Source organism: Coptis chinensis, chromosome 3 (genome assembly GCF_015680905.1).
Source record: "Coptis chinensis isolate HL-2020 chromosome 3, ASM1568090v1, whole genome shotgun sequence".
Classification (NCBI taxonomy): Eukaryota; Viridiplantae; Streptophyta; class Magnoliopsida; order Ranunculales; family Ranunculaceae; genus Coptis; species Coptis chinensis.
In genome coordinates this window covers 85,971,067-85,983,290 of record NC_141458.1, presented here as the reverse complement: position 1 = coordinate 85,983,290, position 12,224 = coordinate 85,971,067, and the positions used below count along the sequence as shown (strand labels likewise).

The 12,224-nt window shown below is 36.9% G+C and overlaps 1 protein-coding gene across 1 annotated transcript; it reads left to right on the top strand.

Moving 5' to 3' along the window:
* The first annotated feature begins 5,731 nt into the window (after positions 1-5,731).
* Positions 5,732-11,675, top strand: LOC147511296 (uncharacterized). The gene is made up of 4 exons (XM_086603002.1): positions 5,732-5,874; positions 6,022-6,833; positions 7,717-8,701; positions 11,060-11,675. Exons 2-4 carry the CDS (start codon positions 6,032-6,034, stop codon positions 11,244-11,246), a joined length of 1,974 nt encoding a protein of 657 aa, XP_086459128.1. The 5' UTR covers positions 5,732-5,874; positions 6,022-6,031; the 3' UTR covers positions 11,247-11,675.
* The last annotated feature ends 549 nt before the right edge of the window (positions 11,676-12,224 follow it).

Sequence of the window (12,224 nt, the reverse complement as noted above, 5' to 3'; positions counted from 1 at the left end):
ACTGAATTTTCTTAGTAAGGTTTTAATGAGACTATTGTCATTGAATAGTTATAGAGCATCTAGAAGAATGCTATGGAAGCAAGTTAGTTACACATTTAAATTCAATCTGGTTTTTCTTATAAGATTTCCCAATAAAAACTTCGACAAGACTATGTTTCCAATGTAATCATATACTGTGATCACTCAAGGGAGAGTGTTATGAAAGTAAACACAATAATGAGTGATCACTATGCAACACATGCTATTTTAAGTGTAATAGTTATGTTATTATACAAAGCATAATGTCTTAAGTGTAATAGTTCCACACCACTATACAAAACATGAAATCATGAGTGTAATAGTTTTACTTTGTAAACTATAAATTGGACCTCAAATGAATAAGAAAATGATATGATTCCAAGTTTGATACTAATCATTCTCTTTAGTTTCATTCTTTTAAAACAGTCTATAAGTTTTTCATTTTCACATTGTTCAACTTTTAGGTACTTATTATACGCTCAATAATTCCTATCTAACGTCGGAAAATTAAAGTTTCAGATTCTATCATTTTAATCCATATCAAACACAACAATATTGAATTTTGACAACAAAACACTTGCGTTTTGAACGGACCTAGTAACTTATCCTTATCCTTATAGCTTCTCCTCAATTCTTGTCATATAAACAAAATAAGCAAATTCGATCATTAATATCCAAGTAGTTTTACTACTCATACTCCCTCTATAACTCATTTGGGACTCTATTTCCTAAATGACATCAAATTATATTATTATTATTTTTTTCAAAATCCAAAATGCAAATATATAAACAAATTAATTATAAATAACTTACCTAATTATATAGCTAATACAAAAAATAGTAACACATAAATAAATAAAAAAAACTTACCTATATTTCTACAAAATAAGAAAAAAAGAATAAACTTTAACACCCAAAAAAAAAATTGAATTGGGTGCCCAACGTTTTTGACATTTATATACACCATACATGTGAACCATTTGTTAAAGTCAATAGATAAAACATTATTATAAATTAATATAAACTAAAGTTTATGTAAAGTGATAAAAAAAAATAGAATTTTGTGAAAATAAAAATAAAAATAGAGGATTGAAAATGCAGAGAGTGAATTTTTTGGGGCACCCAACTTTTTTTTGGGCTTTGATTTTTGATTTATTTTGCTTGATTTGTTTGTGGAAATATAATTAAAGTAGAGAATAACCTATGCATGTTTAGTTTGTTGGAAACAAAAGTTAAGAGGGAGAATTTTAATAATATTAATAATTTATGCAGTCCATTTTGGTCTCACTTACATAATTATGATTCTAATCCTAGTGGCAGGATTTGGTTCTTTTGGGACCCGAGCTTTGCATCTGTAAACTTACTCAAGGAAACTTCGCAAATGTTACATTGTGAAGTGTTGTTGCTGCCCACCAATAAAGTTTTTAATCTATCTTTGATATATGCAAGTAATGGAAGAAATGAAAGGGTTCAATTGTGGAATGAGATTATGAATCTGAAAAACAACATCACACTGCCATGGTGTGTGTGCGGAGACTTTAACAGTGTGTTATACACTAATGAAAGACTAGGCATGGGACCTGTGCACCCAAGAGACATTGAAGATTTCTCTAACTGTGTGAATACTAGTGAGTTAGTGGACCTTCAATTTTCTGGAAGTTTGTTTACATGGACCAATAACTCTGACGGAGATTGTAGGAAATGCTCCAAAATTGACAGATGCCTAGTAAATTTGAATTGGAGCACCAGCTTCCCCGCGTCTGAAGCTGAATTCCTTCCTTAAGGTGTTTCAGATCATACACCAATGATTTTATCTTGGTTCAATAAAAGTCACAAAGCATACCCTTTTAGGTTCAGTAATTCATGGGCTTTACATCCTGGTTTCCATGATATTGTCAGAGAGGCATGGGGCTTACAACTGCTGGTAACCCCATCACTACTCTTTACTCAAAGTCAAGAACTTGAAGCTCATTTTGAAGGGGTGGTCAAAAAAACATTTTTCAAGGTTGTCTGAAAGGACTGAAGAAGCCAGACAACAACTTTTTCAAATCCAATTGTTGTTATAGGGTGATCCCACAAATAGACTACTGATGTTAATTAAATGAGAAAGCAACCAGATTGGCTTACAGGGATCTGTTGGAAACGGAGTACGAAGATATCAGGCAGCGATCTAGTTGTACATGGATGGTTAAGGGGGATAGATACACTGAGTTCTTTCATAACATTTTGAAAGAAAATAAAGCAAGAAACAAGATCTTGACTCTAACAGATGAAGATGGTCCGAAGGTAACAGGTGATCATGTCAAGCCAAAAATAGTTGAACACTATAAAAATCTGCTGGGAGAGGATAAAACAGTTAGAAATGAATCAATAATTCCACAGGTCCATGTTTCTAATGTAGTGGAGCCTAACCTGATCTGCGCACTCTAGAAGAGGACATACATGAAGAAGAAATCCGTAGGGCCCTGTTTGATATGGACAACTACAAGGCACTAGGACCTGACGGTTATAATGCTTTCTTCTATAAAACATGTTGGAGTATAGTTGGTGGTGATTTCATTGCTGCCCTCAAGTTTGCTTTTCACTCAAACACTATGCCAAAAGGTATGAATTCTACATTCATCTGTTTGATTCCAAAGATCACAAACCCTTAAAAAATCACTGACTACAGACCTATAGCTTGTTGCAACATATCTTATAAATGTTTTGCGAAGGTTATCTCAAATAGGCTTAAACCTATCATGCCTCTACTGGTCAGCCCAAATCAATCTGCTTTCATAGCAGAGAGAACCATCCAAGACAACTTATTACTATCTCATGAACTTCTCAGAAGTTATAACATGAAAAGCATATCCACTAGGTGCTCTCTCAAATTGGATATAAGTAAAGCTTACGACTCTGTGTGCTGGAAAGCTATAGAAGAGATGTTGTTGAGACTCAGATTCCCTCTCAAGCTTATTCGCTGGATCAATCTATGCTATTCCACTACTCATTTCTCTATTCTTGTTAATGGCACACCAGAAGGCTTCTTTAAAGGAAATAAGAGACTCAGGCAAGGAGATCCCCTTTCCCCTTATCTCTTTGTTCTCGTCATGGAGATACCCACTTGTCTTCTTATGACAAAGTTCAATGAGGGATTGATTAAACCACACCCCAAATGCGAAAAAACTAAAGTCTTCAACTTATGTTTTGCTGATGATTTACTTCTCTTCCTCAAAGGTGATATTCAATCTATGTCAGCTGTTAAACATGTTCTTGAGAGTTTTGCAGAAGCCACTGGACTAAAAGCAAACTCCTTGAAAACCACTCTCCTCACTGGTGGCATGAATGAAAGAGAGAGCAAGCATCCGGCGATTATATGGGAGTGACTCTCACCGAGCTATATCATCACATACCTTGGTCTGCCACTCACCTCCACTAGGTTGGGCATTAAAGACTGCTACCCTCTAGTAGAAAAGATCACTTGCGAATTCAAAACCGAAGAATCGATCTTACCGGAAGACTTGAACTTATACACTCGCTTACACAACTTTCCATGTATACCGGCAAGAACATTTGTAATGCCGCCAACCACATTGCTTGATCAAGTATCTAAGATTTGTAATGACTTCCTATGGAGTGGCTCTTCGAATAATAGTAGCATGCACCACGCAAGCTGTCTCAAAACTGCATTACCAAAGAATGAGGGTGGGCTCAATATCATGGATCTTAGAATCTGGAATAAAGTTTCATATTGTGGGTTAGTGTACAAGATCATAACTAAAGGTGAGAGTCTATGGACTAAGTGGGTGTGGAACCAACACATTAAAGGAAATAAGTTCTGGCATATGAAGGTACCACAAGATTGCTCTTGGGTATGGAGGAACATATTACAGATAAGAAAAGTGGCTTCAAAGTTCATCCGATATATCATTGGTTATGGGAGAAACATAGAAGTATGGTATGAACCATGGTGCAGTGACAACATTCTTATTAATGATCTAGTTGCAAAGAACCAATTGCATTTACCTTTGGAAGCCAAAGTTAGTGACTTGATCACAGATGGAGTATGGAACTCTAATGTCCATAGTTTGCCGGAGGGAGAGTTGAAAAGAAAGATTCTAAGTACAGAGATATGCAATCATGTGCATGAGGATAGAGTGGTGTGGACTTTAGAACCAGATGGGATGTACAGTTCAAAGACAGCCTATAATGCTCTAAGGATCCCTAGAGAGAAAGTCATGTGGTATAATATGGTGTGGGGAAAACTGGTGGTTCCAAAACATTCTTTCTCCTCATGGCAACTCATGTCAGGCAGCCTACCTACCCAAGATAGACTGATCAAGAAAAATGTGTTAAAGGAATCGAAGTGTTGCTTCTGTCACAACGCCAGAGAAAACTCAAAACATCTCTTTTTTGAGTGTTCGTTCACAAATGCAATTTGGAAAGGTATCAAAAAACTGTTGGGGTTGAGAATTCAAGGAGATTCAAAGAGAGAATGGAGGATCCTTATGAAGTTGTGCACGAGGAATGATATCGAGGCAGAGATACTGAAAACCTTCGTTTGTGCCACGGTAGACCATATTTGGAATGAGAGAAATGCAAGGAGATTCAGAAACATTAACTTATCTTGTACGGTGGTGCTAAGCAACCTGATTTCAGAAATGAAAACATACCTGCAAAGCCAAATTTCAGAGATTAAAGACACAATGAGAGGGAGGATTCTAATTGAAAGACTTAGGCTTCAAGCAAAGTACAAGAGAAAGGAGCCGATCCCATGTCTATGGATCAAGCCTCCAGAAAATGTAGTGAAATTGAACGCTGATGGTTCAATGACAGACGAGAGATGTAGTCTGGCAGGGTTATAAGAGATAGCGAAGGGGAGGTTCTACTTGCCTACACCAGTGAAGGAGGGTTGAGGTCGGTACTTTACCAAGAACTAAAGGGTATTCTGCTTGGGCTGCAATGGTGCCAAAAAATAAACAAGTCTGAGATATATAGTAGCTACTGACTCTCTCAGAGCTGTAAGAATACTCACAGATAAGGAACCACCACCGTGGTACTGCCTAAACTTGGTACTTGCTGTTAAGAGCATCATGAACGGCCCCTACAATGTGTCTGTGGTTCATGTTTATAGAGAATTGAACAGGGCTGTTGACTATTTAGCTAGCATATCTAGTCAACAATCTTGTAACTTTTTCATATAGCTTCTTGATGAGAAGCTCAGCGTATATGTAAAAGAGGATAGAGATGCAAAGATTTATGTGAGGTTTTAATACAGATCAGGGTCAGCCATAACCCTTAATCTAGTTAAAAAAAATAAAAAATAAATTTTTTGTTATTTATTTATTATTATTTTGAATTTTAAGTATTTAATTGAATAAATTATTAATTGTTTATTTGTTTATTTTTTTTTATTTTTGGAAAGAAATATATAATTTAGATGCCTGTAAGATATGGATCCCACAGTAGAGTTAGTAAGGGAGTCTAAATAGATTTGTTTTTGTTAATATCCACTTCCGAGAACATGATCCCATAAACAACTACCTCAAAACAACATACACATTTGACATCTGGCACCTTCTCATCCATTCTCACATATCCACACCGCATCAAATATCTAAAGACTCAAATCATTCGGACTATTCAACTAATAACAACCTACCACACGTCGCTGTAAAATAAGTCATTCTTACTATAGACTACAAGATCATTCTGTTCATACACAAAAAATGATTCTAGTTACAGCAAGCATCACTCCTTTACCTAGAAAATTCCAGTCTCCTCATATTCTCACTTTCTCTCTTTCCCTCTTTTCAAACTTCAGTCTTCCACTCAAAACGCTCCAACCACGACTTCTTCTGAAGATTTCGTTTTGTAAGCTCTTTTTTCCACTCTCTCATGTTTGTAGTCTTATTTTTCTTAGATATGTAGCTGTGTTAAAGTAAATGCAAAATGTATACTCTGTTAAAAGTTAAAACTCTGTTTTTTTTAAGTAAAGACCTTATTTTGTTTATTTGTTAGGGTTTCTGACATGAAGAAAAAGATAGGTGAGTTGGAAAAAGAGTTGGTTACTTATACGGCTAAGTGTGGGTCTTACGCGATTGCGCTTAATATGAAGAAGAAAGAAAATGCTGAGTTGGAAGTTAATAGGATAGCTTTTGAAAATGAGGTTAAGGAATATAAGTTTGTATGTGATGAGCTTAGGGAGAAAGTTATACGTTTGGAGGAAGATTGTAAGATTGCGAGTGAACGAGAGAAGAGGGGGGTGGAAAGGGTTAGTAGTTTGTCGAATGAGGTTGAGAAAGTGAATAGGGAGAGAGTTAAAGAAGTGGTTGAACTTAAACGGGTGATTAGAGAATTGGAATGTGATAAAAGAAGAGTAGAGGAAGAGAGTGACAATGTTATGAAAAGGGTGAAAGAGATGGAAATCCGTGTTAGAGAATTGGAATGTGATAAAAGAAGAGCAGAGAAGGAGAGTGAAGAGTATAAGAAAAGAGTGAAAGAGATGAAAACCCGTGCTTGGAAAGAAATTGAAGGGTATAAGAAACGGGAGAAAGTGACTGAAACCCGTGTTGCAAAGTTAGAAAAAGAAGTAGTGGATTTGGTTTGTTTAGCACCAGATTTTGAAGTTGGAGCTGATCTTTCCTACAAAGAAGAGAAGGAAGGTGAAACTGGAAACTGTAAAACCAATGGAGAAGTAAATGGTTCCGGTTCTTCCGAGTTGAATATCAAAGAAAAGGGTTTGAGTTGCAGCGGAGGAGTTCGTGAATCGGTGGATACTGGTTACATCTCTCACTCCCCTGTTAAAGGGAGCGGTGCTGGCCAAGTTGAAGGTATTAATGCTAAACTTTACTTCATTATAATTATCTGCAACATCTCTTTTGATTTCCATGTATTTGATGTATAAATGAAGAGACTATGCCCTTTTAGTTCAAGCATGGTCATGTGCTTTGAAGTAGCCTAGTTTACAATGTTTATTTCTTTCTTATGTGTTGTTGTTTTTAGTATGAGTTGATCTTTTCTGGTACGGGTAAAATGGCTGTATGGAAACCTTAGCTGACGATCTCTGGAGTACACCAAATGGTGAATAGCAACTCAATGAATACCCTCTAGTTTGGCCAATTAGTAATAGAAAGTCTATGACTATAATAAGAGGCATATGTACACAATCAGAGCCACTATATCTAGAATTTGATGTCATCGTAGGTTTGCTTCTAGGTGGGAACTCCATCCCTTCAAAGGGAAAAAACCTCAATTTTACACGTGATTAGTGCAAGCAGATCTGACATCTCGTGTTTCAGAGTTCTTTTGATAATCTAGCAGGGCAAGCTTATGTCTGTTTATCAATTGCTTCAGCAAAAATAACAGTGTCTATATAACTTGCATTGTTACATGGACACAGCTGCGAAGTGGAAACAAAATTGATCAGCAGGGGCACACACACACACACACACGTATACACACAAAGGAATGGGGGTATACCTTCTATTATTGAAGTGCTCATGCAACATATTATGAGTGGTAGTAGTTTAAGGCTCCATTTGTGCAGATACTCACATACCCTATGAATCTAGTTTCTGTTACTGTTTTCTCCCCTCATGCATTTGACTATTTGAGCTACTCTAGCTAGTTACTATAACATTGCATTTGTTTGCTGCCTGATTTAGTGAGAACAGTTAGCTTAATGTCTTGTTATGCTTTTTGATCATCTAACAGGCCCACCTGTGTTTAACTTGTTATCCAAGCCTTTGGCTAATCTTAAGGAAGAGTCCGTATCTGAGATGGCACATGGAAGCGGAGGTATAAAGAACACCGTGATTCAACTAACAGGAACCTCTGACGAGAAGCGGGGTTCACCCAAGCTGGGCATTGAAAGACCGAGATTTGAAACTGTAATTGAAATCTCCGATAGTGACAATGATATGGAAACAGTCCCAGAGAAAAGCCTTTCAAACAATAGTGTGAAGAGGGCTTGTTCAAATCAGATGTTCGAGGAAAATGGAAGCAGCAGTGGAGAGAAATATTCACAAGTTTCACCACTCAAACGTAAGCGGAGACTAAAATTGGTCAGCAGTGACAGTGAGGATGATGATCAAATTCCAATTGCTAAACTTCAGAAACATAGAGAAGAGGGTTCAGGAGTCGAACATCACTCAGATTCTTCTGGTAAACAGAGTTGTTGGGCTCCTACTGTCTCTTATCAGGGTGAAAATATTGATCAGTCTTTATATCCTTCAAGTCATCCATCAATTTCACTGAGACATTGTGAGGAGAAAAGGAGGACAGATGAATGTGTTCCCTTGAGACCTTTCGAGATGAGTGGGACTGCATACAATAAATCAGAAAGCATTACTCAGAATCGTAAAGAGAAAGGAGTAGAAGACGCTGTGTCAGACAGGGAATGTAAAAAATTTAATGAATTTTGTGTTAATGGGCCCAATGAGTGGGAGAGAGAAGGTAATTCTATCAATCCCAACAAAGCGGGGGATGTTTATACTCTGTTTAATTCAAGGATTAAAGCTAATAGGAATTGGAGGAATTGGGAATCTGCTATCGACATGGATACTTCATTTGAAGCAGAACCTAAACTCTGTATGAGAGCTGTTTGTGCTCTGTATCAGCAGCATAAGCGTCAAGAGAAACGAATGGGGCAATCTTTACATTTCACTAGTCGAGGATTTAGTAAATCTGATGAACGGAGGTATGGGTTAGAAAGTTCATTTTCTTTTCTAATACAAAATTCTATCGAATAGTTTCCTTATATTATGAAAAGTTGGCTTTTACTGCTTTGTTTTTATTCACTGTATTTTTCTTCTTTCTTGGTAAATTTATATCAGCATGCCGTAGCTTTTTGGTCCTCATTTACATGTATAAGTGTTTTAAGACAAGTTGGGACTTTAGCAAAACAGCTAAACTTGTTTGAATTTCTATGATCGGGAAGCTATTGCATTATAACTTTGCGATGTAACATCTGTTATGTGGGCTCTCTCTGGGTGTGCCACTTGTTTTAGTGCCATGCTAATGGAGCAAGAGGTGTGATGCACAGAATGAGTTGGATAGTAAGGAAGAAGGATGTCGTAGTTACGATGCACATTGATACCTGCCCATCCCGTCTGCTAAGGCAATGTACATAAATTCTATATTTAGGATATTATGGCTTTAATGCATGGTTTTATGAACTGGTTTTTTAAACCTAATTGAACCAGACTGGTTCCAGTTCAAACCACCGGTTAAACCCGTCTGGTTCTGTGTTGAGAAAAGTCATTGCAATTACAATGCATTTAAGGTTAATAAAATAAAGTATCTAATGGTTAAATTGAGTCAACTTGGTCGGGTTGAGTAAAGACCCCGTTTTCTAACTGAGTTACAGTTGAACCACGGAGTTCATCGGTTCCTAACAGTTCATACTGGTGGTAAAACTGGTTCCGTGCTGAACCAGTTCAACATAAAGAAATTGACCCGGTGAGCTCCGACTCCGGGTTAAACCGGCCGGTTAAAACTTGAACTGGCCGAGTCGTAAAACCATGCTTTAATGATTAAAAAATAAAATAAAATAAAATGGACAAGTATTTAATTTTTCGATATCTCATCTTTAGTTTCGACAGGTGATTTTTGTTGAGCTTTCATGCTCCATTTGTATAAATAGTTATGAAGATTGCATTTGCTTTACTTTCCAAGTTACTGGTTTATGTTTTTTTTTCGATATTGTGACTTGGTCAATTGATCTTTAAAAACTGTCCATGGACTCCTGGAGACTTAGACTACTGTAGGGATTTGCTGAATCGATCAATATGCATGGAAAGTTATATTATGTGTTCAGTGTTCTTTCTGTGAAATGGATACTGGAGTGACTGCTTTATGTGTCTTTTTTTCCAAGCATTTGGTGATGTAAGATAGTGTCCCAGTTTGAATTCTATACAGTTTCTTTTTTATCATCTCAAAACAGTTCTTGACTTGTGAGAATCAAATGAGAAATTTTAAAGGAGCAATAAGAATAAGACTTCTATCCGACTTTCTCTAAATTTTTGTGTGAGTTTTGGCTCTTAGTTTCAAGATGATGGAGAGTTTAGAGGAGGACCAACCTCCACAACTGGCCAGCTAGACTGGCATCCATAACAGCCTCCTCACCTGGAGGCAGAGGATGGACTAGCCTCACCTACACATTCTACCGGCCCAGCTCCACGTTATGGATTTTCTGGTCATGTAACATTTTGGGCCCTTAGAATGGTGAAGAGTTGTTTCCTTGTCTGTGTAACTTCCTCCTTATAAATTGTATTAATCGGAGATGTTTAGCAGGGAGGAAACATTGAGTCTAGTGTGACGAAATCTAAAGTTTTCATGTGGGAAGTTCTATTGTATAATTGGTGTAGATACTGGAGCGACTGTGGTTTGTGTTCATATATGTTAATTTTTTACACAGGGTTATAGTTAGAAGTTATTAAATACAGTTTCTTCGTCTCATAACAGTTCTAAAATTATGAAATTGATAACTTTTGAATGAGCAATTGGAGGAAGAATAAGAAGAACAATTCTCTCCCTTTCTCTGACTTTTTAGACTTGGATTGGTTGTCACCTATTGTGATAGAATATATCTTCTGCTACAAAATTAAGCAACATATGATAAGACAAAGGATAGTGTTTACTGTCTAGTAGCTTTTTTCATTAGCGCAGTTGGTAGGCTCAACTCGCCATTCTGTGAAACATCATCTATAAGTTAATTACAGAGCTGAAAACAAGGGACACATGACCCTTTGGACTCTAGTAATTATGAAATATTTGAGTTTCAATAGCACCCTGATGTATTGCTTCAGAAGCTGAGAATGAATATACTCCCTTCATCTATGTGCTCTTGTAGCTGTTTTGAAGCCGTGTCTTATGTTAGTATACAGATCAACTTATTTGGCGCTTTAACACTGACATGTTTTATGGTGGAAAAACAAAACTATTGTGTTTTCCAATTATGAAAAGAAAGAATGGCTTTCAGTTTTAATATATATATGTTTGCCGATATCAGATATGTTATATCTATTTACTTTTTGCTCATTCAAATGTGTTTCAGGATCACTAGGTTAGCCACCTTTCTTCTTGAGGGAAGCGAGAAAGGCGAAGTAAAGAAAAATATCAGTGACTTGGAGAGATACGAACCTAGGGGGCTTGAAGAGTGCAAGAGATTGGCCAGGTCCCACTACAAGCAGTTGTTCACTATTTACCAGAACAAGGAGGATCCTTTCTTCCCTTGGGGTTAGAAGTCATCAAGCAAACCAAGTAGCCCAAAGTGGTATGTGATGATGCTGTAGGTAGGTTAGGAGATGACCCTATGGGTTTTTGCTGTTTCTCACCCTGGACAGGTAGTAAGATCCTTTCTTGTAAAGCTTTTGAGATGTATCTACATGGTAATCGGTGTTCATAATCCTTACGTGCATACAATAGTACATGGTCAAGTTTTTTGTAAAGCTGTACAGATCTGACAACTCATGACTAGCTAACAAAATCTTATGGTAGTTAGAAGTTAAAACAATTGTTCTAGTTGCAGCATTTACCAAAAAAAAAAAAAAGGTACGTATGGGAAGATGTTATGACCCTAAAATATGCATATGTAAGAGCGTAAGTGGCAATTTCCCCTCTTCACTTAATTACCTTGCAATGGCAACAATATGATTGTCCACTTATGTAAATATCTTTATCTATTTACCTATACTATATTAATTGCTTGTCTGTTTCGGAGTTCTGAGCCAGCTTTGCCATGAAATTGATGAAACTGAAACTAAAATAGTCAAAGAGGCTCCGAGGCTATCATTGTAAGAGCAAGTCCAATGGGGAGCAGCTATAATGTGCTGTTAAAAGGTGACACATAGGCCTTTTAGCAGTCTCAGCTAAATTTGGCAGCCCAAATTTGAAAAACCAGTCCAATGGGGATTTTTAGCAGCTGTTAAATTCGGGATACGAACGTCAAAGTTTCTACAGTCTGTACGTTAAATTGCAACAGACGGCATAAACTCTGCCGTCTGTCTAGTCCAGACATCCCAACGGCTAAAAACGGTTAGTTTTTCTGAAATTGCAAATTTATAGCAACTACTTCACACAACTCTTTCACCATTTGCTCCAAGTTTTCGTACAATTTCTATCTACTCCAACTACAACAATCACTACTCCAAGTACAACATTCGATCCAAATGAACATGCAACCACATCAAAATGAATAAAATCTACAAGGTCCACCAATT